The sequence below is a fragment of the Lissotriton helveticus genome, chromosome 1_2 (genome assembly GCF_964261635.1).
Source record: "Lissotriton helveticus chromosome 1_2, aLisHel1.1, whole genome shotgun sequence".
NCBI lineage: Eukaryota > Metazoa > Chordata > Amphibia > Caudata > Salamandridae > Lissotriton > Lissotriton helveticus.
The window spans coordinates 308,780,590-308,806,422 of NC_136058.1; the positions used below are offsets into that span (position 1 = coordinate 308,780,590).

Here is a 25,833-nt window from a genome sequence, read left to right on the forward strand (position 1 = left end):
CGGGCCGCTGACGGGCTTGCCTTTAGCGTGCCTTCGGCGTGCCAGCAGCGCGCGCACGCACTGCGCTCGTCCGTTGCGCACCCGAAAAGCGCGCATGGAAATAGCCTCTGGTACGAGAGAACTAGACCGCCAACTCTACAAGATGGCGGTTCCTCTCGGCACCAGGGAGAAACCAGGAAGAGCCCCGGGAAGTATGCCAATGTGCAAAGAACAAGTATGTAAACACTTTTTATGGTGCGGGTATGCGGACTTCGTTTTGAAATCAACGTAGGCAAAATAGCAAATTTAAAAGTCTCAAAGACATTTGTGGCTCTTAAATAACTACAAATAGAACAACCTCTTATCTGGCCTATCTTATTTCTGAAATGGTAATAACTCTAATTAAAACATTTCCCCATAGGACAGAATCTAACACAGAACTTTCTTTTTTGTTTTGTTTATTTTATCAAACATATTTTTTTATATTTGTTTTGTTTTCATATACTTTTTAATCTATTATATTCACAAACACATTTATACATAAGACAAAATCACATTATCATTTCAATTAGAAAAAAGACATACTTTGACTTTTCTTAGCAGTGATTCGAATTATGGCAAGCCCCAAATTTACACCATCATCCTTCCATTCTCACCTTTCATTCTACTCATACATACCAACTATCATACCACACAAAAACATTCATCTTGCTGAACGATTCAGTGATGGTCCTATCCTCTTAGGACCACCCCAAGCACAGTTATTCTGGGCAAAAATACAATCCCAACCAAAGGCCATGTATTATGGGACAAGATTTGCAGTGGGCAGTGAATATTATAGTATCCAATATCAAAATAATTCTGCAAAGAGCTGCAGTTCAACTCGTGGTTACCAGGTGTCCCACACAAAACAAATGCAAAAGCATTGAATCAAGCTGCAGTTCCATTAGTCGTTACTAGATGCCACTCACAAGTCAAATGCAAAAGCATTGAATCACGCTGAAGTTCCACTAGTCGTTACTAGATGTCCCTCACGAGTCAAATGCAAAAGCATTGAAGCCCTGAGCTGAGAGCTAATACTATAAATTCTACAAAGAGCGGAACTGCAGCTTCATGAAAGGGTTTCCATGCTTTTTTATTTGACTCGTGAGGGACATCTAGTAACGACTAGTGGAACTGCTTGTGGGCCAGGGCCAGGTAACACATTGATTCACTTGGTATCTTGGTATGTTTAGGATAAATGCTAAGATGGCTTGTACAGGAGTCATATGAGGTGATGTTGCATTAAGACTCGCCTCAGCTAGAGTGACCATCAGCTTTGGGTAAAACAGAGCATCACTCTTTGTTGTCTATTGAAGGCCATGTGTAGACAGTGCCTTATTTGGCTTATCGTGGCACCAGACAAATTCATGATTACATCCTAGAATTTACTAATCTGATTGGTTTCCCCCAAGGGAACCGTTTCAATAAAATCTCAGATGGTGAGCAATGGCCTGTCACTATGCACTGAGAGATTTGGCTCATTTACAGGACTGGTGCCTGATGCATGTTTGTTTCTAAATGAAATAGTAGTAACCTGGCTCACAGTTTACTCAGCAGTTAGATTATACTAATCTCTCTTGTAGCCATCCTGAGAAGCTGATGTTCTGACTGCAAAAGGTTGTGGCATGCTTAAAGTTTCAGGATAGGATCAAGAAGGTAAACAAAACCTTAAAATCCTTTGGGGGCATAAGTGAAAGCAAGTCTCCACTGACTGATTGTGGATCAAAGAGAACTCTTCTTGATTTCTTGTGCGGTAACAGGTGAGAAAAAGTCTGTCTGCTTCCTTTTGACTTCCAATTGGGTACTGTGTAACATGGCTTCTACATTGAAGGCTGATTACATTTTCGTTTGTTTTCAAGTGGGAGAAGAAGCCCATCTAATGTTCCCCTGGTTTCATTTGGCAGCATAGGTCAGAGGAAATCTCTGTTGATTTGCACTCTGGTCACACAAATCCTCTGTTGATGTCAGATAACATACGTATGTTGTATTTGATTTTAGGGTACAGGTTAAAGAAGGACACTTTTGTCTTACCATGCCGTACAAGTCAACTGAATCCTCCATCCACTTGTTCTTATTTTTTTTTGTTTGAATATGTTTATTGCATTTTGTCATGGTACAACATTACACATATGCATACAGGAATAATAAATGATGCTGTAGTGGAAAATATTGTCCAGAAGCCGTTGCGGTCAAACACACTCATTTGAAGGCATGGCAGCAAGCAGCAAAAGGAAAAGTAACACAATTAAGTAGCATGACAGATTCGTGTATTACCGGCATATGTGTAAAAGAGTAATGTTCAATAGTGGCAGTGTTCCGCAACGGAGAAAGCAAAATCTGTGGTATGACTGCACATCCTAGACTTGTTCAATTCAGAGCATAGGCCATGCCATGGCAGTAGAACCAAAGGAGTGTATCACATTGACAGTATATCACATATCCAAAGCATCGTTTTAAAACAATCAAATACAATGAACAGTCCAAAATATACAGAAAACTAAAGTCTGGGTGGTGATTAACAACAATCGTGTGTCTATGTGTGGAATCATCGAGGCGGGCGGGGAGCAGGTCCATAGCGCTACGGGGCAGTAGTGAGGGGCAATTCGCAGGCTACATCATGTGTGTGGGGGGGTTCTGCTAGGGAGGGGGCGAGAGGGGGGGATTTTTTATTAGGAGCGGTAAGGTAGAGAGAGGCGTGAATGATTATATAATGCCAGTCTGCAGGCACACCTGATGGTAGGTCGTCAGGGCACTATCCCAGTCCAGCGCTGTGGGGTACTTCCGGAGCCCTGCCGTCTCTTCCCTATGCAGCACCACACTCTCCGCTCCATCCACTTGTTCTTATGACATTTGTAAGGAATGTGGGTGTATTATATTTGTTTCATTTGTCAAACATTCAGCTCAACCCTGGGTAGTTGTGGCTCTGAGCAGTAAGGCTTAAATAAAGGAACAAGGGTAAAGCACGTAAAAGCAGCAAAACAATTGAAGAAAGAAATCAACAAGACACTCAAGAAATCCGACACCAGTTTATAAAAATAGACTGCATTGGTATGTATTTTTAGCACTCCATCGAAAGAAATCCACCAGAGGGTTCCAAAGATATAGAATTTACAAAGTATAGTAAATCAAAGCAGTTCACTCAACCACGAGCAAGCATTGGCAAATTTAACAAATTTGACACTTGGAAACTTTTTCACTAAAATATTGGGCTAGTGGTATTGCGGTCACTTAGTCACTTTAGGCATCTAACTCCAGACGAGAGCTAGTCAGGGGGACCAGCAAGGTCCTCAGGTGAAGCAGTCCCCAGGCAGTTCCAGGCACTTGATTTCTATGGAAGTGGTCCAGATGCAAGGGATGAAAGATGCAGAAGACGCTCAAGGAAGCTGTGGATGCAGTGCGGTCGACATGAGTCTTCCTGAGACTACCCCTCGATCCACAAACTGGGTGAGGAAGTCATGGGTATCGGCTCCACGTCCCAAAGGTGCTGGTAGTAGTCCAGTCACCCAGTATCGCTGTCACGGCCAAATCCTTCCCTGGGCAATAACTGGGCTTCTGGGCGACCAAGCTGCACTCCGATGAAACTTGGGTCTCAGCGTACTCTGGTGCAAATTTAAGTGTTTGGTACTGGTCTCCGACATGGAGGGGTTGGTGACAATCTGAAGATTCTGGGCTAGCAACTTGCCCCAGCAAGCTTCTCAGCTGTTGTGGCCCTGTGCTGTAAACAGGAGGTCAGCCAACCGCACCTTGGAGTCTCTTTGCATTGGCTGAACTCTGGAGGCAATTCCTCCTTGGCCGACAGCAGGCACAGTCCCTCTCCTTTGCTAGCCACCAGGTTTAGCAGGGGCTGGCCACACCGGTGCAGCCTCTCTGTGCTGGTTCCATGGTGCAGCAGGGCAGTCCTCCTTCAGTCCTTCTTCCAGTCCAGACATTATCTGAGTTCTGGGTGGCAGGGGTTCCCTGTTTACATTCAGAAAGTGCCCTAAGTGTAGACACTGTCAGTAGCCAATAGGCTACTAGATTAGCTACCTCCTTATGACTACTTCCTGAGAAGTGTGGCTTCTGACTATCCCAAGATGAACCATTCTTCCCACTTCCAAAAAGGCAGAAACCCTCTCGGTGTCCAGAGCTCACTAGCTGAACTCAAAGGCGTGGCTATTAATGAGGCCACACACCCCTGAAAAATGGTTGACAATAGGTTTCCCATCTGCTTGCCTGGGGCCTACTAGTCTGCCTAATCAATGGGCCAGCCCCTCTCCCAAGTGTTAACCCCATTTGATTTTCAAAGGCAGCTTCAGCTTTGAAGCCTGCCTTTTGGGCCAAAACTTCTGTGGATTCTTGCAGGAGGGAGCTAACCTTCTTTCCAGTGCAGGCTCCAATGTCTCCTTTTCTGGGAGTCATTATCACGTCTCCCTAGGAGTGTAGAAAGCTGTCATGGGTTCAAGCTCCTTGTATAACCGTTAAGAGATTAAAGGCAATAAAGTGGCAACTTTGTAAAAGTTCCAAGCTGGAATTTGTTACCTTAAATCCGAGTTGAGAATCAAGTCGGGCTTAATATAATTAGTTGTTTGATAACTTGGAGTATCAACTTTGGTCGCACTGTTCAGGAGTTGGCATAACTGAGGATCCAGCATGTAATTCTAAACTCGCCAATTTGCCGACTTAGTCTTTCCACAGTAAAAACGACTGTTTTATATTTTTACTGCCACAACAAACAAAATACATGTTCTGCCCATGAAATATGGTACACCCTGGCTTTGAGCTCGGTAGGCCTGCATAGGCGTGACATACACCTGCTCCAGGGGGCGATTTGACTTTGCCATGGCTTTAAATGGCAAAGTCGGACTAGCAATTAGAAACTGCCCTTCCAGTCTGCAATGGCGAACTGTGAAATTCGGATTTCTTTGGCACAACCAGTGCTGCAATCCTTGGAGTTATTGTCTAGTGGAAAGCTGGGTTTCTTTGAAATTGGGGCACTTGCCCGTTGAAGCGTGCATTGGTTTCCTGTTGTGGCATGGGTTAGAGGAAGCCTCAACTGGTATCCTGCTGGGGGTATACATGAGAGAAAAGCTTCATTGGGTATTTGATAGTGGAAGCCTGCACCGGTCTTCTGAGGAAGCCTTCAGTCGGTTCCCACTGGGGTATGCTTCAGGGAAAACCTGCATTGGTTTTCTGTTGTGATAGAAATACAACAGGAAGTCTGCATTGGGTATTTGATAGTGGAAGCCTACCCTGGTTTGATTTTCTCTTCCCGTACAGCTATGAGGAAGCCTTTGGCGGATTCCCACAGGGATATGCTTCAGAGAAAGCCTGCATTGGTTTTCTATTGTGGTACAGATACAAAATCGAGGACCATGGTGGCAGGCCGATGCCGGTCTGGGGGGCCGCTCTGTGTCTCTCCCGGGGATCCGCTATTCTGAGCTCATTTATGCCCCAGAATACTTCGAATCACCCACATTTACTCTCAGGAAGTCTGCCTTCATTTTCTGGTGTGTCTCAGATAAGCGGATGTCTGCATTGATTTTCTGTGATGGTATAAATGTCAAGAATCCTGTAGCGGGTTCCTTTTGAGGTATGTTTTGCATAAAACCTACATTGATTTCCTGTGTGGTAGACCGGGTCCTCTTTTGAAAAGTCAATACTTCACAAGGACTTTCCATTTGGCTAGAGGTAATATGGTTTTCCTTGTATTGCTAGAGGATGAGAGAAATGTCCTTATTGCCCTGGGTTAGGTCCATATCTTTGGAGACCTATTTGACAGATCTCCTTTACACCTTTCAGAGGTAATAGTAAAATGCGCCGGTTCTCTTCTGTATGTCTCCAGCCCGTGCCTATATTTGGTGCCACAGATTTGCTACTAAGATAGAATGCAGCTTTTTCTATCTTGGGGTCAACAATTTTGTGATTTTTGCATGATTCCAGTCACTCACCAATTGAGATAGAACCTACAAATATACATATCACATTGGCCCTCTTGACTTTCCAAGGGTGGACTCAAAGTGGCACCTAGCGACGGGGTTATAAACCATACCTTAGCAGTGCAGAGCTGCACTGGAAGTCTGTGCCTGGCACGTTGTATGTCCATACCCCACCCCATTTGTATTTTGCCTCCATTAGGCCCTCTTTCTTTTTTCTTCCGGGTATCATTGGGTTTGTATTCAAGATCCTTGTCTTTGGGCCAAGATGGTTGGGGTTTCTTTTGAAGGACTCTTTTCCTTCGCTTGTACAGTAGCCTCCATGTTCTAGCCCGCCTCTGGGTGGGCTGGGGACTTCACTTCCAGAGGCTTATGTTATAACCTGGTACTGAAAGTATTGCCATGTTATTTCTGTATTCATCAAGCATCATCAATCAAAGGTTTATTGTATGATTACTTAAAACCTTTACAATGCCTTCAGAATACCAACACACATTAAAATATTGCTGTAAAATCACATTAGGTGTGAAACATGGGGTGGTCAAACAATGGCATGTCGAGTTCAAAAGGGCCACGGATCAGGTTAAAAGCAAGAACTTCATGAGAAGATAAAAACGATAGGTACAGAGTATTCAACTTATGCTGGCACACAGCCCAATAAAAAAGCCACAACGATTTAATAAAAAAACGTCCGGGGCATGAGTCTAAAAGCAGCATAAGTAACAATGCATCATTGGGAGTTTAAAACACCGTTGAACTGAGCAGAACTTTCAAAATGCCAAGTTATCGAAACTTATCAAATGTCCCAAGACAGTGGAGTCTCCAGACAGAGACCAGCAGCATGAGAAGAGAAGGAGCAACTACTATAAAGTGCCACTTGCAGATTCGGTAACATGTATTAACTTTAAAAGTGCAAGGAGCCAAGTTGTCAAGCCATAAGGAATTACCCAGGACAGTGACACCATGTGCAAGATGTGAAAACACAAAGACTAGTAGTGGTCAACACTAAGCAACTAAGACTGAGCAAAAAGACAGAAGCAAGAGACTATGTGTCGGAAAAGCTATGTGAGTGAAAGAACGGAAATGAATCCCATCAGCCCACCCAAATGGCGGAGCCTCATCATCTGGGATCACTGTAATTTAATTTTTCCACACCATCTTACCCACACATAACACTTGGGGTCGGACCCATCACTGGAGGTCTTGGAGAATTGGAGAAATACACACATTATCATCAGGTGTGTCTCCCTATCTAGACCTTGACCTGCCACAATCCCAGATGGAGAAATGCTAGGCAACAACATGCTATGTGTACACTGCTTTCTAAAGAATATGAGCACAGCCTGCACTGCCTTTCTCCTGGTGAGTTAGTCTTCCTGTGTGCCCTGTATCCCTATACTAGCAGTGTCAGAAGCCGGGTCAGAAAGATGTTCTTTAGGGCTTGTCTTCCCAAGGCGGCTTCAAATATGGCTGGCATGGAGTGGTTTCATGTGATGATTTGTACAGCCCCACTGCTCCCGAGATGTTGCTGATTTTGTTACTATCTTGCTCATAAGCTTACCCTGGTTTTTTATGGTCCTCTTCAGGTGCTGTGGTGTTACAACTGGGTCATTTAGACGCCCTGTGATCAAATTCAGTGTGGCTAAGATACCTTCACCAGTAGCTCCTTTTATCCTGGAATATCACAAGCAGGGCACCTTTCTTTGAGTCAGTCCTCTCTAGCCACTTGATGGTAGTATTTAATTAGATCCTTCTTACATTGAGTAAATTTTTGCTAATCTCCAAGCGCACCAGTCTGCGTCTAGAAGTTGTGAGGAGACCGAAGATTTTCCTGGTAACATCAGCTGTATGGCAGCGCTCTAGTTTATCTGGGAGCATACTAGGATAAGCGACATGGCCATAACTTATGGTGGGTAGTAATTTCGTCTGCGTTACTATTTGGATCCCTGCGGCCTTGGGACTCTGGCTAAGGCAAACTTAGATTTGGCTGCCTTTTATTTCCAGGGCCTTTACGTGGAGGAAGGGTTTGCCGGTGTCTGACAACCAGACACCGGGGTGATTGCATTTGCGCATCCTACTAATACTTGAAGGGTCCAACTACCATTCAAGCTGATGTTTCTTGGCTCTTTGGTCAAAAACCAGCACTTCAGTTTTTGCACCATTTGCAAGCAGGGAGTTTTTGGTGTTATACGCATGTAGTATGCCCAAGGCCCTTCACCCCAATGTGTGTTTGATCCAATAGCACCAACTCATCTGCATACCGAATTATAGGTAATTTAGCGTTTTTCTGTATTTTCCTTCTCCATCTCTTGCCTCCTAATGTCTTGGACTGTGTTCTGTGCAGGGCCCACACTGATACGCTCTCTGATATCTTGCGTTCCACAGCTGGGAACGCGTGGAGGGCTCAGCATGTGTAAGGTCTTTGGATATAATCAACACTGCAAGCTCTGGTTGAGTCTGAAAGGGAACTTAGTTTGGCATCATTTAGCAGAGCTCATTTCCTTTTTGGTTAACAAAGGGCTGCTTCATGACTCCAGCGCCAAAGTGTGTATGGCACCCAGACTATTTCCACGCGGGGATTACTTTTGCGTGCTGCCGTGTGCACACAACGCGTTCTGAAAGAAGAAAGACACAGAAGAGCCATTCGTGTTGAACTGTAGCCACTGACGTCCGACCACAGCCAACATCTTCAGATCTGTACTGACAAAGAGAGGTGAGAATAGATAAACCAACCCTCACTCTGTACAGGGTTCACTATTAGAATATCAAGTTTTAAACATTGTGTTATAAAAATAATGAAGCCAGAATATTGGTAACCTTAGTATTATGAAGGTAAATGTACACAAGTAAAGATTAGAAACTTTTTTTTAAACCATATATATATATATATATATATATATATATATATATATATATATATATACAATAGGTATGTACTCAGGGTACATAGATGAGCAGTTAAGAATAGCTAATCTGCATTTACCTACAAATAGCTACTTTAACAATATTTTGGAAGTTGAGGGTAGGGAACTAGGCAGACCAAGAGGGATCATTAAGTCAGACTGGAGAAAATAGAGGTCCAGACGCAGAACACGCAAAGGGAAGTAAGATGGGGCAAAGACTAATGAGGTAGAACATGTCTGGCATTCTGTAAACGATACAGGACCCACGCTTCTCATCAGTGCTCGTCTACTTGTAATGGACAATTCAACCACTTGTCAGGAGAGCAGCTGTTACATTACAAAGCATACCCAATCCCTACGCCACAAGCTCCTCCTCCAAGCTTCATGTAAAAACCCTGCTATAAAAATATAAATTTCATTACACAAGTCCCAGCTCCTACTTGCATCAGATCCGCCAGCCGAGCTCAGAAGGACTCTACTTGGACATCTCCCTTAGACTCATTGTCAGACCGCGGCCCTCAATGCACGTTGAGGGCCAGTACCCTCTTGGTGAGGTATTTTCCTCCTATTCTGAGTTTTCAACATTGATATGAGGCAAAACATGCAGAATCAATATTTAACACAATGAATTTCGCATGCATTTCATTTTTTGGAGGCTTCTTCCCAGATAAATGTACCTTTCAAAAGGTATAAAAGGAAAACGATTAGGATATTATAATTGTTACACAAGTCCTAATCCCAAGCCTCATGCAAACTATTGTTTGTCGATGGATTGGAATTTAGTCGTGAACTTTTAATGAGTGCCTGGGTCTCCCTAATTTGAGCCATAAAACTGACCATCTTAGAAGTTGTTTCATTTGCCTCTGGAACTGAATGCGTAGCATTTATCATAGATATTAATTGTAATTTGCGATTAGGTAAACAAGAAAACGAGGGAGTGATGGAGGAAATACCTCAGTGTTGTGGTACAGCTGCTCAGGGCTCCTGTTCAGTCACCCTGGACCACATGAGAATGGTCAACAAAGAGTAGGCTCATGAAAGAGAAGGTATGGGGAGGCTGCCAAAGATATGTTATCTAGTGTGATTGCAACGAGTAGTAAGTCAACTCCTGCATATAATCTTTACTTAGTGACTGTGGTAACTTATTTAGATTGAGTACAGACTCCTGCCGCAAACATTTAGTTCAAAGCTTTGGGTTTGGTGGTATGTATAAGGGAATTTCCTTATCCATTCAAGTAATGGAATGGGAGCAGGCCACACAACATGAAAAAAATTACTACATGTGTTTGAAATTCGCTTTGCTAAGTATTCAGATTGTGTTTGAAGATAATACAAGAGACCCATTTAAGGAAGGACCAAGAACGTAGGCTTTGTACATTAAACCCCATATCTCTAAATAGTGCGCCTCCCTGAGAGGCGTAACAAGTAGAAATATTATTTCTCACGGTTATTTCCTCTTGGCATGTGTGCTGCTGAACGCAGCAAACGTACAACGAGGAATCCGCCTATAAGGATTTTTTTTGTGCAGGTAGAAATACCTTCCTGCAAAAAACCTTCCTGCAAAAAACCTTCCTGCACAAAAACAATCCTTAGATGAATATTTCTCTTTGAAGTCTGGAAACATATTCTGGTACGTGCGTTAGTAGAAAAACGTTACCAATGTCTGCTAAAATACGTCTCTTCTGAGTAGATACTTAAGAAGCTCAGTGTTTTTGTTATTATTGTGTTGTGTCACAAGGGTGCCTGCTTTGGTGCTAGGCAGCTACAAGTTCACCCGCATGAGGAGAGTGAAGAAGTGCCTCATATCTTAAAGGATATAGTGCATGTCTGCTCTCTTGCAGCACAGCAAGTTCTCTTGCTGTGCTGCGTGAACGAATTGCAACTCTGGCCCTATGTGTCTGAGAAGGGGCCGTCTGCCTTTTTCTTTTCAATCAAAAGTAATAATGCTGCTTAAAGTATTAAGTCCATGTGTTACTTGCACTGGGTTGTTTGTGAGTATACATAGAATCTACCATGATAGTGGTATTTTTTCCTCACCAGATTTTCACTGTATCCAGTGCTTCTCTCAAGAATGGGAACATTTACTTTAACTAATCCTACCTCTGTTTCCAGAAACCATTGATCAATCTACACCTGAGACCTCCCTGCTCACTACTCCAGGACCTGCCAGTCCACACGGAAACCTGACTGGAGAGACCACGCAAGATGCAGTTGCCTCAGGAGAGACCACGCAGCACCCAGTGCCCTCCAGAAGTACCACCACGGAAGGGGCGACCAGCATCCGAGCAACTACTGCCACCCGGTCTAGCACAACAGAAGCTACCACCTCTGTCCCCACCAGTGCTCAGACATCAGTCAACAAGGTGGCGCCCGCTGAAGGGAAGCAGGAGCCCTCCGTGCTAGATGTTGGCGATGATGGCAAAGGTGAGCAGGATAGAGCATCGTCTATGTTCCGATCTATGTGGGTAGAGCTTGTGTATGTGGGGTGAGTGGGAAGAGTCTAGCATATGCTGTGAGTAGTATCTGTTCTGGCGAGGAAGTAGACTAGACTGCAAGGATTGTAGAAACGGAAGGCGTCCAAGATTAGACCTGGGGGGAGGTGGGGAGGATGCTGGGGGGCAGATTTATCCAGACCTAGAGTCGGTGCAAAGTTGCACATGAACTCTGGGGGCCCAAAGAGTACTGTAAATAGCAATTTGCACTACTTTGAAGTCGGGTAGCGTTCCATGGGTGGCACCCACAGCCCATCACCTTTGGTGGCTGCACTCTCTTGCACTATATTTTAATACATCTCTCCCTAGCTTTCAATCTGCTTGGGGTTGTTGAGACCAAATAGTTTCTGAGTGGGAAGCAGGAGCTCAGGGTGTCTCTTGAGTCGGCTGGGTAAGACCAGGCGGTGAGCTAGCTAGGAGAGCGTAGCTCAGGGAGGTCCGGCCGAGCCCAGAGGAGCGATCAGTGGGATTGGATGGGGGATTAAATATTGTGAATTGTACCAATAAATAAAAATTACAAAAGCACGGTAGGGGGAAAATGCGTCATGATAGTCCCTTTTTCTAGGTCCACCAAAACATGGAAACAAAAGAGCAGTGGAGGACGGTGCCAAAACACACAATAAGAACAACAAGGAGTAGAGGAAAGAGGAAGAGAATAAGAAAAATGAAGAGAAGAGAGAGCTTGCCTCCCCTCCGGGAACGAGAAAGAGGGGACTATGAGTGAGGGAGAGAGTATTCCACCTAGAAAAAAAGATGGAGGTAAAAGGGAGGAACAGAAAAGGGGTTAAGGAGACAGAGGAAATGGAGAGGTAAAGAGGGGGTTTAGGAGAGAGACACATCTTCCTCCTTCATAAATAAAGAGGACAATCCTGGGAGAATGCAGCCTGAACAAAGTGATTGGGCCAGGAACAGACTAATTTGCATGTAGCCAGGTTCTGAGCTGGGATGGTGCAGTGAGCTAAAAAACGGTGATGGATCAAGCCCTGATCTTTTGACTGGGTATGAGTGTTCTGTTTAACTCAGATGCTCTGTCCATCACCACCCCCTTTTCTGAATCGTTTTGGCCACTATAGGAGTGGCAGGGTATGCTCAGATGTGAGTCCCTTGCTCACTGCACCATTAGGATTCAAGCAAGCCGGGCCGAAGACGGCTGCAATGCCAGAAACCGGTCCCCGGAAGCTTGTTTCCTTTCCAGTAAAGAATTGGCTTGGTAGTTTGGTCTGCCCTGTTCCCATGATGCACTGGGCAAGGGACACACTAATTTGCATGTAGCCAGGTTCTGAGCTGGGATGGTGCAGTGAGCTAAAAAACGGTGATGGATCAAGCCCTGATCTTTTGACTGGGTATGAGTGTTCTGTTTAACTCAGATGCTCAGTCCATCACCACCCCCTTTTCTGAATCGTTTTGGCCACTATAGGAGTGGCAGGGTATGCTCAGATGTGAGTCCCTTGCTCACTGCACCATTAGGATTCAAGCAAGCCGGGCCGAAGACGGCTGCAATGCCAGAAACCGGTCCCCGGAAGCTTGTTTCCTTTCCAGTAAAGAATTGGCTTGGTAGTTTGGTCTGCCCTGTTCCCATGATGCACTGGGCCAGGGACAGACTAATTTGCATGTAGCCAGGTTCTGACCTGGGATGGTGCAGTGAGCTAAAAAACGGTGATGGATCAAGCCCTGATCTTTTGACTGGGTATGAGTGTTCTGTTTAACTCAGATGCTCTGTCCATCACCACCCCCTTTTCTGAATCGTTTTGGCCACTATAGGAGTGGCAGGGTATGCTCAGATGTGAGTCCCTTGCTCACTGCACCATTAAGATTCAAGCAAGCCGGGCCGAAGACGGCTGCAATGCCAGAAACCGGTCCCCGGAAGCTTGTTTCCTTTCCAGTAAAAAATTGGCTTGGTAGTTTGGTCTGCCCTGTTCCCATGATGCACTGGGCCAGGAACAGACTAATTTGCATGTAGCCAGGTTCTGAGCTGGGATGGTGCAGTGAGCTAAAAAACGGTGATGGATCAAGCCCTGATCTTTTGACTGGGTATGAGTGTTCTGTTTAACTCAGATGTTCTGTCCATCACCACCCCCTTTTCTGAATCAAAGTGATTATTTGCCAAGAAAGACATTCACCAAGCTGGCTTTGGCTGCTTCGTGAATGCCATTCTAGGTGAAAAAGTTGTCATAATTGGTTGTCAGAACCTGTTCAGTCAGGTTGGTTTTTCTCTGCATTCACATAAAACAGGTGTGATATTTATTTATCCGTTTTATGCCAACATGACCCAGGATGCTCCTAGTATTAAGTAGTAGTTAAATGTTCTGGCCAGCCAGTTCTGATAGGGGATAAAAAAAAATCCTGAGACAAAACGTTAGGTGCTCTGCGCTGGGTGCTCATCCCACATAAAGAGGGGAATCTACATGATGTTGGCTGTTCCAGTACTTTATAGCGAGTAGAACAGCGGAGTATATTCAGAGCGGCAGGATATTACACAAAGAATAATATCGAAGTCTTGTCATCGTCTCACAGTTGCCTATTTGAAATTGAGCCTCTCCCATCCTTAATCTTACTTTTTAGGTTTCGCCTACGCTGTGCTTGAGAAATCTATTGTTTTTAATATGAACTTAAAAGGGATTTACATCCTGCCTCCTCTCTTTCCTAGCTTCTCATTTGTTCCTGTGCGTGCCACTTACCTTTCCTGCATTACTATTGACTGTAGCATATTTTCCGGCATTTACCAATGCTTGTTCCTAGTTTGATTCCCTTACTTTTTTTTTATTTATTACATTTATAAAGCACCTGACTCACTCCAAATGGGGTATCTCCGCACTAGGGACAAAATAAATACAACGACACAGGGGAGAGAAAGGTTAGAAAAGCTGGGTCTTTTTTTCCTAAAGGACAGGTAATTGACTTCCTGACGAAGGTCCAGTGGCAGTTGATTCCCAAGTTTGGGGGCCAGATAAGAGAAGGATTTACCTCCTAATCTAGTCTGCTTAATGCGAGGAATAATGAGCAGACTTTTGCCTTCAGATCGCAGAGAGCGCATGGGGGAATATCTAACTAGTTTTTCTGTCAAATATGTTGGGCTCATAGAATTAAGGCCTTTAAACACCAAGCAGCACACTTTGAAATGAATTCTCTTGCGGACAGGAAGCCAATGTAGACTGTGCAAGAGAGGAAGGGAAGGAGCGCGGTAGAAAGCGCTAGTCACCAAGCGGGCCGCAGTATTCTGCACCACCTGCAAACTTTGTAGGTAAGAGTCCTTGGCGGATATCAGCAAGGCATTGCTATAATCCAGACGACTCAAGACCAGAGCATGAATTAACGTTTTGTGAGTTCTCATCGGCAGGAAGTGAAAAATCTTCCTGAGCAGAATCAAAGCATAGAAACAGGATCTTTTGACTGCTGCAATGTGCCCCTCCAAGTTAAGGTCTCTGTTAACTAGAACTCCTAGGTTCTTGAACACCGTCTTTGGGGTAGGAACGACACCTAGTTCTTTAGGCCACCACCCAGAAGACCATCTCGAGATGGCATCCTTGAACAGCATGATCTCCGTTTTCCCTGCGTTTATTTACAGAAAGTTTCACTTCATCCAAAGGGTGATGGTTTTCATACCTTCGGAGAACACTTTCTGAACATCAGGTGTAAATTTATTGTAAGTAAAGATCAGCTCTGTATCGTCTGTGTAGGAGATTGGGAGAAACCCAACCTTCCTAAGCAGAGCAGCTAATGGGGCAACATAAACATTAAACAGAGATGGACTAAGACAGGAGCCCTGTGGCACACCTTTTGTTACATGACTGAGTTTGGATTAAAAAGGGCCTAGATTAACTATTTGGGTCCTGTCGGTAAGAAAGTCCTGAATCCAATTCAAAGCTATGCCCTGGACTCCTGTGCGACAAAGTCTGTCTACTAGAATTTGGTGAGATATAGTGTCAAACGCGCCGGACAGGTCAAGCAGTATCAGAATCACTGCCTGACCTGCATCCGCCAGCATTCTTATATCATCAGTTACCTTCACCAAGGCCAATTCAGTACTATACTTTGGCCGGAAACCGGATTGGGAATAGTCCAAGTAGTTGGAGGATTCCAAAAAGGCCGACAGATGACTGTTCATGTGTCTCTCCAAAAGTTTACTGTGTAGGGGTAACAAGGAGATGGGGCGGTAGTTATTAATAACATCAGAGGCCAACTTTGCGTTTTTACGGATTGGCATGATTTGGGCAATTTACCCTCTATGATGGAGTGGTTCAGAACAGGGAAAAGAGGTTCAGCTAATTCTTCTGCCAGCTTCTTAGCAAACTTAGCAGGAATTAGGTCAGTAGGAGAGCCTGACTTAGCTGAACTTAATAGTTATATGGTGTCTTGGACTGTTAGCAGAGGAACATCTTTAAGAACACCCTGTCTCTCCGACTCGGGTGGTTGGTTGATATCAACATCGTCTTTATGCATAGTGGATGAGACTATTTTGCTATAAATATCTTCTATTTTTTGGGTGAAATAATCCGAGATCTTATCGCTGAGAGATTGGGTACGTTCTTCTTCCGTGTCGAGAGTTTTAGGATTGACAAAGGTGTTAAGAATCTGAAAAAGCATTTTGGAGGAGTTACCTGATTGTTCCAACTGCATGATGATTTGATGTTTCCGCGCTTTTATATGTTTTTGTGGTAGATGAGCAGAGCCGTTTTATAGTGTTCTTTACTTAACCTATCTTTGAGCAGCAGTTTCCTGCTGCTGAAATACTGTTAACATCCGCTTTGGTGGAACTATATTTTCCTAAAGTTTTGCCTTTTACCATTGCAGCATATTTATAAAACAATTTATCACCCGGAGAGATTAAGTGGTTTGCATAGAATCACAGGATGTTGCGCTGCGCTGCGGAGACTCAAACCAGGATCCCCAGCTCTCGAGTCAACAGCTATGGCCGCTGTGCTACATCCTCTCCACTCCTGTATTGTCTGTCAGGGAGCTCTTTTCTTTTCCCGGACGATGATTGATGAAAAGAGCTCTTTATTTATAACATGGGTGAAACTGATGCATTACCAATGCTTGTTAATTTAGGCTTCTGTAATGTCATTCGGCTTGGACTTCAGACTGACCTCGCCTTTTTTTTTCCTCAGACGTTCCAGGTGCCACCAATCGTGTCTTCAGCAATACAGACCCTCTGGTTGTGGCAGTGATTTCAGTCTTTATCGTCATGATTGGAATCCTTGGCCTGGTTGGCTTTCTCAGATACAGGCAGAGGAACAACCGAACAGAGTTCAGGCGGCTGCAAGATCTGCCAATGGTGAGCAAATTCATCTCTGCAAGGACAGGACGGGCAGGGTGACGCCTGAAGGGAGGATGCTAATGTTGGCGACACACTTCTGGGGGTAAATAGGCAAATCACAAGAATTGATGAGCACTAATGGAGTGCGATGCAATCTCTTGCGAGACATGAGGTATGGGTTTCTATAGGAAACATGGTGCTAGGTTCAGACTATTTTTTGAGATGTCCGAGTCGCAAAGAGGAGGGAGGCTTTGCTCTATGGCACCAGCTGGAAGAAAGAAATGACCCTTCCTTGGAGCAGATGCAGTGTACAGAAGGACTTATAGATTGTTAAAACCAGAGTGGTCACCAAAGACCAGCTAATCGGCTCGTGGGGATGATGCCTAAGAGAATCTTGGGATGTCCAGGCGTGAATGTGAATGGTGGATGCTTGAGGATGTTGCAGTAAAAATGGTAAAAACTATCATGTGCCTGTCCCTATACAGTCTGGGGGTAAAGACCCCTGATCATTTAATAAATCTGTTTAATTAAACAGAGGGTACGTCACAGCCTTCTATCTATTGGTGCTAATAATAGTCACTCTTTGGAAGAATTGCTAATGATTTAAAAACAAGGTACGTGTGCGCATACTCTCCATGTGTTAGTCTTACACCTACCTCTACCCTTCTCTAGTGAAAAAAGGGGAGGGAAGGTTGGCAGTGCCTCACGGGAGCAACACCCGGGGGAGGATATGGCAGACTGGTACTCGCCTGGATCCTCACGTTCTCATCATCAGCGACTGCCAACCTGAAAAATAAAAGGGGGTAAAGGCTGTGCAAAAAAGAAAAACTCTATGTGTTTGTGTACGTGACCCAGTGGCGGTGGAACCTACCTCCTGTGTATGAGGTCTGGTCCCCGCACCATAATTAGAACTAAGCTCTACTAGCAACTCCAACTTTATTCTGTGCTGTATGCCCGTTCTAATTAAAAACAACCAACATGTTTCATCGCCATGAGTTACTTTATCGGCGATTTCATCAGGGTTATGTTGGGTCAGCGTGATTCCTGCACGTCCTGCTTCTCCCTTTATTGTACCTGTAGAAACACATGGAATACAAAAACACACACATACATGTACTCACTGTGTCTCGAGTGAAAGAAATGTCCACACTACTCTTGGTCATGTTTTTACCAAGCATACATTACCAGGTAGCCTTGTGTGGTAAAACCTACCAGGCTCCCGTAGAAGAATTTGCTATGGACGGACCCTTTGACCATTAGTGGGTTCCTTAAACCGCCCTTCGGTCAGTATCTAGAAAAATGAATGCACATGGAGTCAACAAGCATTTGAGTTGAAAGTACACCTGGTCTGTAGCATTCGACTAAGTCTCTAACTCACTCTATACTCGTGTTAGTTTCCCCGACTGAATGCCTGTCCCAGATGTGTATGTTTTATTGCTTATCGCGCCCCCTATGTTCATGCGGTTGCGTTGTAGCTAACATGGGCGCTGTTCGTCACTCACTCAAGGCAGTGCCCCTAGAAAGACCCAGCAATATGGTTACCAAACATTCAGCAATACGGTGCCCCGTGTTTACGAGCTGGTCTAATGGTAGCATAACACCTCGAGCACCCGGTCCGCCCATTTCGAAGCAATATTTTGACCGCATCTTAGACGTATTGCAGTCCGAGTCTTAGCCCTCAGTTAATATCACGGAAGAACTCCTTACCGTTTTTACGTGCAAATGTGGCCTCCGCTCACCCTGCCGCTTCGCAATGATTGTCAGATTGTCTACTTCAAAGGAACGTCACTCGGCCCGCCCTGGTCACGTGTGTCAGGCTCGAACGGAGGACGTCTATGGTATGCAGGTCGTGAGTGGCGGCCATCTTGGAGCGGAGGAAAACCTTTGTCTGGGCATTATACTCAAGCTAGCTTGTGCTTAAAATCATTGTTTATGTGAGCCTACCCCAGATCAATTCAGGTGTTGTATTTGCCGCTACCCCTACTTTGATGATTAAACCAAAAATGGTGGACTGTCCACCAGATGGTTTCACCATAATTCTCCGGGGGTTAGGACATCACCGAAGGGATTAATATATGTGACTGCCTCAGCGGGAACTGGTCCCTCATTATTCACAACTAGAAGGGCCAAGACTCCACTTGAATTGAGTGAAGTAGTTGGCCTGTCATCCGTCTCTTTCTTACCATACTATGATGAAAACTATTGTACACTAATGGCTTTATCAGTAGGTTCACCCCCCGAAGGAGCTCATGATTATTAGCTAGGATGTATAATGCATCTGTGTATACCTTGCCATTTATGTACGTTTTAATATTAAAGCTAGATAACTGAGAGTCTATTCCATTCAATAGTATCATTAAGGCCATGTTGGTCCGTGGCCTCTTCAAAAATCCAGCGTGCCTCCTTTTTGTGGAGTGTATTTTCCATATTGTGCTGGTCCCCCCTCACTCTTTCAATCACCATCCAACGCAGGTCCCTGGGTTGGTGTTTTGATTGACAAAATGTTGTACCAGTTTGGTCGTGAGTTTACCAGCTTTTAGCGTGCTAAGTTGTTCCTGGATCCTGACTTTTATCCTCCTCGACGTTAGCCCAATATAGTGCAGTTCACACGGGCATGTAAGTCTGTAGATCACATTAGTAGTATTACAATTACTAAAGGTGTTTAAGTGCCAGATCTTACCACTGGTTCTAGTAATTGTTTTAGATTTACTAGTTAGTCCACAGACTGTGCAGCTCCCACATGGATAGTGTCCCGGAGGGATACTAGATTCTTTGACCACTGGTGGTGAGCGAGAGTGGACCAGGCGGTCCTTCAAGCTGGATGACCGTTTAAAGGCAAATCTCGGTTGCGGCATCTGCATAGAGTTGGTACTTAGCAAGTGCCAGTGCTTCCTGATTATTTGACGAATCTTTGTTGAATTGGGGGCAAAAGTGGTGACCACTGGGATACATTCCTTCTGCTCTTTTGTTTGAGCAGCACGCACCCGCAATTTCTTTGCCCACAAAGACCAGCTGTACCTCCAAACATTGGGGATCTCGATGGGGGCAACTTTTGCCCCAAGTCTGGCATGTATTTATGTTGGGCAGTTCGAGATGAACTATATCTATCATGCATCTAATCTCTTCCAGAGGAACATTGTCCTCTGGAAGAGATATAATAGATGATATCCTGTGCATCTGGAGGGGTCCAGCAGAAGTGTTGGATCAGTTCTTGACATGGCTCAACAATCTTGACAAATGTCTTAGATTCACATGGAGTGTGGACCGCCACAAGGCAACGTATCTAGATTTGGATATACAAGCCTCAGACAACAAACTGGTCACAACAGTCCACCAAAAACCAACGGACAAGAATTCCTTGTTGCACTACAGGTCATTCCACCCCAGGGCCCTACGGGACAACCTCCCGGTAGGGCAGTTCATGAGATATCGTAGAAACTGCACTACAACAGCGAGTTATCTCGAACAAACAGAGGAATTAGCCGTTAAACTTACATCTCGTTCCTACCCCCAAAAGGTAGTGAGACAAGCACGCAAGCGGGCACTGAACACCCCAAGGGAAGCCCTGCTCATCAAACAAACAAAAGAGCAGAAGGAATGTATCCCAGTGGTAACCACTTTTGGCCCCCATTCAACAAATATTCGTCAAATAATCAGGAAGCACTGGCACTTGCTAAGTACCAACTCTTTGCAGATGCCGCAACCGAGATTTGCCTTTAAACGGTCATCCAGCTTGAATGACCGCCTGGTCCACTTTAGCTCAGCACCAGTGGTCAAAGAATCTAGTATCCCTCCGGGACACTATCCATGTGGGAGCTGCACAGTCTGTGGACTAACTAGTAAATTTAAAACAATTACTAGAACTAGTGGTAAGATCTGGCACTTAAACACCTTTAGTAATTGTAATACTACTAATGTGATCTACAGACTTACATGCCCGTGTGAACTGCACTATATTGGGCTAACGTCGAGGAGGATAAAAGTCAGGATCCAGGAACATCTTAGCACGCTAACAGCTGGTAAACTCACGACCAAACTGGTACAACATTTTGTCAATCAGAAACACCAACCCAGGGACCTGCGTTGGATGGTGATTGAAAGAGTGAGGGGGGACCAGCACAATATGGAAAATACACTCCACAAAAAGGAGGCACGCTGGATTTTTGAAGAGGCCACGGACCAACATGGCCTTAATGATACTATTGAATGGAATAGACTCTGTTATCTAGCTTTAATATTAAAACGTACATAAATAGTAAGGTATACACAGATGCATTATACATCCTAGCTAATAATCATGAGCACCTTCGGGGGGTGAACCTACTGATATAGCCATTAGTGTACAATCGTTTTCACCATAGTATGGTAAGAAAGAGACGGATGACAGGCCAACTACTTCACTCCATTCAAGTGGAGTCTTGGCCCTTCCGGTTGTGAATAATGAGGGACCAGTTCCCGCTGAGGGCAGTAACATATATTAATCCCTTCGGTGATGTCCTAACCCCCGGAGAATTATGGTGAAACCATCTGGTGGACAGTCCACCATTTTTGGTTTAATCATCAAAGTAGGGGTAGCGGCAAATACAACACCTGAATTGATCTGGGGTAGGCTCACATAAACAATGATTTTAAGCACAAGCTAGCTTGAGTATAATGCTGAGACAAAGGTTTTCCTCCGCTCCAAGATGGCCGCCACTCACGACCTGCCTACCATAGACGTCCTCCGTTCGAGCCTGACACACGTGACCAGGGCGGGCCGAGGGACGTTCCTTTGAAGTAGACGATCTGACAATCATTGCGAAGCGGCAGGGTGAGCGGAGGCCACATTTGCATGTAAAAACGGTAAGGAGTTCTTCCGTGATATTAACTGAGGGCTAAGACTCGGACTGCAATACGTTTAAGATGCGGTCAAAATATCGCTTCGAAATGGGCGGACCGGGTGCTCGAGGTGTTATGCTACCATTAGACCAGCTCGTAAACATGGGGCACCGTATTGCTGAATGTTTGGTAACCATATTGCTGGGTCTTTCTAGGGGCACTGCCTTGAGTGAGTGACGAACATCGCCCATGTTAGCTACAACGAAACCGCATGATCATAGGGGGCGCGATACGCAATAAAACATACACATCTGGGACAGGCATTCAGTCGGGGAAACTGACACGAGTATAGAGTGAGTTAGAGACTTAGTCGAATGCTACAGACCAGGTGTACTTTCAACTCAAATGCTTGTTGACTCAATGTGCATTCATTTTTCTAGATACCGGCCGAAGGGCGGTTTAAGGAACCCACTAATGGTCAAAGGGTTCGTCCATAGCAAATTCTTCTACGGGAGCCTGGTAGGCTTTACCACACAAGGCTACCTGGTAATGTATGCTTGGTAAAAACATGACCAAGAGTAGTGTGGGCATTTCTTTCACTCGAGACACCATGTGTACATGTATGTGTGTGTTTTTGTATTCCATGTGTTTCTACAGGTACAATAAAGGGAGAAGCAGGACGTGTAGGAATCACGCTGACCCAACATAACCCTGATGAAATCGCCGGTAAAGTAACTCATGGCGATGAAACATGTTGGTTGTTTTTAATTAGAACGGGCATACAGCACAGAATAAAGTTGGAGTTGCTAGTAGAGCTTAGTTCTTTTTATGGTGCGGGGACCAGACCTCATACACAGGAGGTAGGTTCCACCGCCACTGGGTCACGTACACAAACACATAGAGTTTTTCTTTTTTGCACAGCCTTTATCCCCTTTTATTTTCCAGGTTGGCAGTCGCTGATGATGAGAACGTGAGGATCCAGGCGAGTACCAGTCTGCCATATCCTCCCCCGGTTGTTGCTCCCGTGAGGCACTGCCAACCTTCCCTCCCCTTTTTTCACTAGAGAAGGGTAGAGGTAGGTGTAAGACTAACACATGGAGAGTATGCGCACACATACCTTGTTTTTAAATCATTAGCAATTCTTCCAAAGAGTGACTATTATTAGCACCAATAGACAGAAGGCTGTAACGTACCCTCTGTTTAATTAAACAGATTTATTAAATGATCAGGGGTCTTTACCCCCAGACTGTATAGGGACAGGCACATGATAGTTTTTGCTGTAGTGAGTGGGGGGCTGCCTGTATAAATCCCTGTCCTATCCCCCTGAGGCTCCTTGGTGTTCAGAGCAGTAAAAATGGTGCATTCAATAATTTTTTTAAGTTCAGAGATCTAGGCGCAGCACATTTGCTGCTGCCTTGCATTACTTTGCGTCGGGTAAGTGTTACATGGGTGGAGCATGGGTGTTTCCATGCATGCACACATATTCTGGTGCAAAACCAGATTTACAAAGACTTGTAAACCTGGGTTTGCACCTAAATGGTGCTACTACCCGATCCAGTAACGAGGAGAAATATAATTTATTTTTCTCTTCTTTATCTCCTGCATTCATGTGTGCTAGCACACACGGGAAGAGGAATATGCCTCTTTGGATTGTTTTTGTGCAGGAAGGTGTCCCTTCCTGGTCAAAAACAATCCTGCCTGTTACGCAGGCACCCTTGCACCATGGTACACGGTTAGGCTGCACACAGTGCATCAGCACAAAGAGAGAGCAGAAATGCTCAATATCTTTGTAAATTAGGAACATTTCTGTTCTCTCCCTTTCATGCAACGCAGCGAGTCCCCTTGCTGCGCCGCGTTGTTTGAAACAATAATTTCCCTCTTGTCTCCAGAATACGAGTTTAAGAAGCGGTCGGTGTTCATCTACCCAGAGTGACTACAAGGCTGCGCCTTGAAGAACTCTCAGGATATGGAAGAGGTGGGGCCTTGGATTGGCCAAATGGCTTGATTGGTATCTTATTGAGAGGTGCACTGCGCCCCACATCAGGGCGGAGCTGTATGTTTCAGAGTGATACAATATCAGAGAAATGTTTGTATTGAAAATCATACCAATGCGGCTGGACTCAGATTCTTCTCAACCTTGCAATGAAGAGGACATTTCAGTGAAAACTGTTTGCATGTGATCACTGACATTTTTATTCATTTTTACTAAAACACAGGGGCATATTATCAAGGACGGGCGATACATTATCGCCGCTTTTATCGGCAGGAAACTGCCGATAAAGCGGCGATAATGGCCTTGATAATATGCTCTATGAATTCCAATCGAAGCCCATGTTAGATGTGAACACATACAAACCCTATCTAACATGGGCTTCGATTGGAATTCATAGAGCATATTATCAAGGCCATTATCGCCGCTTTATCGGCAGTTTCCTGCCGATAAAAGCGGCGATAATGTATTGCCTGTCCTTGATAATATGCCCCACAGTTTGTATAGAAGGGTTTGTATGTGTTATTTAAACATTTTAATTTAAGAAATACCATGAAAACTATACCATGCCTTAACTTCCAACCCTAAACATTTTTCCTGAGCAATGCCTTACTCCATATTTACAAAGTGGTGGTTAACCCACTTTTTGTTGCTTAACGCCGCTTAGTAAATATAGCTGCTCATTTATAACATTTTGATGCACTGCAGCACAGCAAGCCTTCCTGCTGCGCTGTAGTGCGTCAGAATAAAGGGGCAAGATTGCGCCCTTTCTAGAAGATATGACGCATTTCTGTCTTTTCCCCTGTGCGGTGCACAATGGGTTGACATGCGTCAACGAATGCATCATGGTGCAAGGCGTGTCTGCGTTGTAGGGGGTGATTTTTTCTGTGCAGGAAGGGACATGAGAGGAGTTTTCCTCTTTCTATTTATGCTGCAGAAAGCAGCACACAGAGAAAAAGGAAAAACGAGGAGGCATAAAGATATTTCTCTTTGTTGTGCCTCCCTTACCCCTCCCCTAGAAGGCATAGGAATCTGACATAATCCCAGGTTTAGAAAACGTAGTAAATTTGGGAATGCATCAGGTTCCATGGATGTTGCGTGGGAACACCCACAGCAACACCCATGGTATGCCTCTTTCACGCAGAGTAATGCGTGAAAGGGGGGCATATTTACAAGGCCACACAGACTATATACTAGGGACTAACAGGCAAGTTAACCCGTTTACTGCGGCGAACATTCCGCCGCGGTGCGGGCGTTCTGATGGGTGGGCGGGGCTGTGTCGGCCAATGGTCGTTCGCAGCACCAAGGAGGGAGTACTCCAGTCGGCACGGAACGGGTTAAATGAGGCAATTTGATCATGGATAACATGGGAACAGAGGCATTTCACAACTGTTTAACAGGGATAAAGTGCATAGAGTGCTAAAGCCAGCACAAATATGGGGTCCAGCATAAAAAGCAAACATTCTGGGGTGACCACTCAGAAAAGGCAGATCTCCTACTCTCAGAAAAAAATCCATGCAACACCCAGCTCCTTACTGAGGAGCAGACACACCTTTGGGCACCTGAAATGAGGTTGGATTTTTTCTTAACCCCAGAGAAAAAACAATACCCTTTTGTGGTCCAGACGAATTCTCATGTCTGTGCTCCATCGAGAAGCCTGGACACTCTGTTGATTTTTTCTTAGCCCCTTTCCTGGGACACGGAAAAGGACATCTGAACATGGGGTCATCTGGCACCCCCTAAAACATACCAACCTAAGACATTTGTGAACACTAGACACCTAGAGGAGTCTTTGGTGGTGTTGCTTGCAAGGATGCCAGCACGTTTCCTTATGCAGAACTTCGTGCAGAGGTGAGAAATAATATTTAAAAAAAGATTTCATCCCACTACTGTGAAGAAAAGTTCCAGGAATGATTGGGGAACAGCAAAACTCTCCATCTAGTAATCCAACAAATGAAGCAATAATGTGGGGTAACCTGTCTCTGACAGAATCAGGCAAATATGTGACCATGTGAAGTCAAGGTGGTCTTTATATGGACACAATTTTAGCAACTTCCTTCCCCAAGCAATAGGCCCACCCACAACACGTAGAATACTATTCTTTTTTGGAAGAAGCACTGGAACACTGGATGGTAGGGCTTTTGTCTTCACCTGAAATTCTGCAAAAAAGTGAAGTGCAGTTTTTATCCATACTTTCAAACCTGCAGAGTTTTGTATAGTAAAACATCCCTATGAGATCTCCCACATCAAAATAATTACCTGGTGTCTAGTGAGTAGATCCCTGCTCAAAACATTGGAAAACTCACCCTTGTCTGGTAAACCCACACCCAGAAGACAGAGGGAACATAGAAACCTTGGGGACTATAAATTCTAGTGTGAGGAATACTGAAGACAACTGCCATGTTTTGGGGAACAGAAATGTTGAAAAACTAGAAAACAG

General features: G+C 44.7%; 1 protein-coding gene across 1 annotated transcript in view; it reads left to right on the top strand.

Annotated features, from left to right (window-relative positions):
- Positions 1 to 25,833, top strand: part of LOC144802263 (uncharacterized) — a 252,421-nt gene that overhangs the window by 208,000 nt on the left and 18,588 nt on the right. Inside the window, exons 3-4 of the mRNA XM_078671800.1 lie at positions 10,949 to 11,260; positions 16,437 to 16,603. Coding sequence (XP_078527926.1) covers positions 10,949 to 11,260; positions 16,437 to 16,603 — 479 coding nt within the window. The remainder of the gene's footprint in view (positions 1 to 10,948; positions 11,261 to 16,436; positions 16,604 to 25,833) is intronic.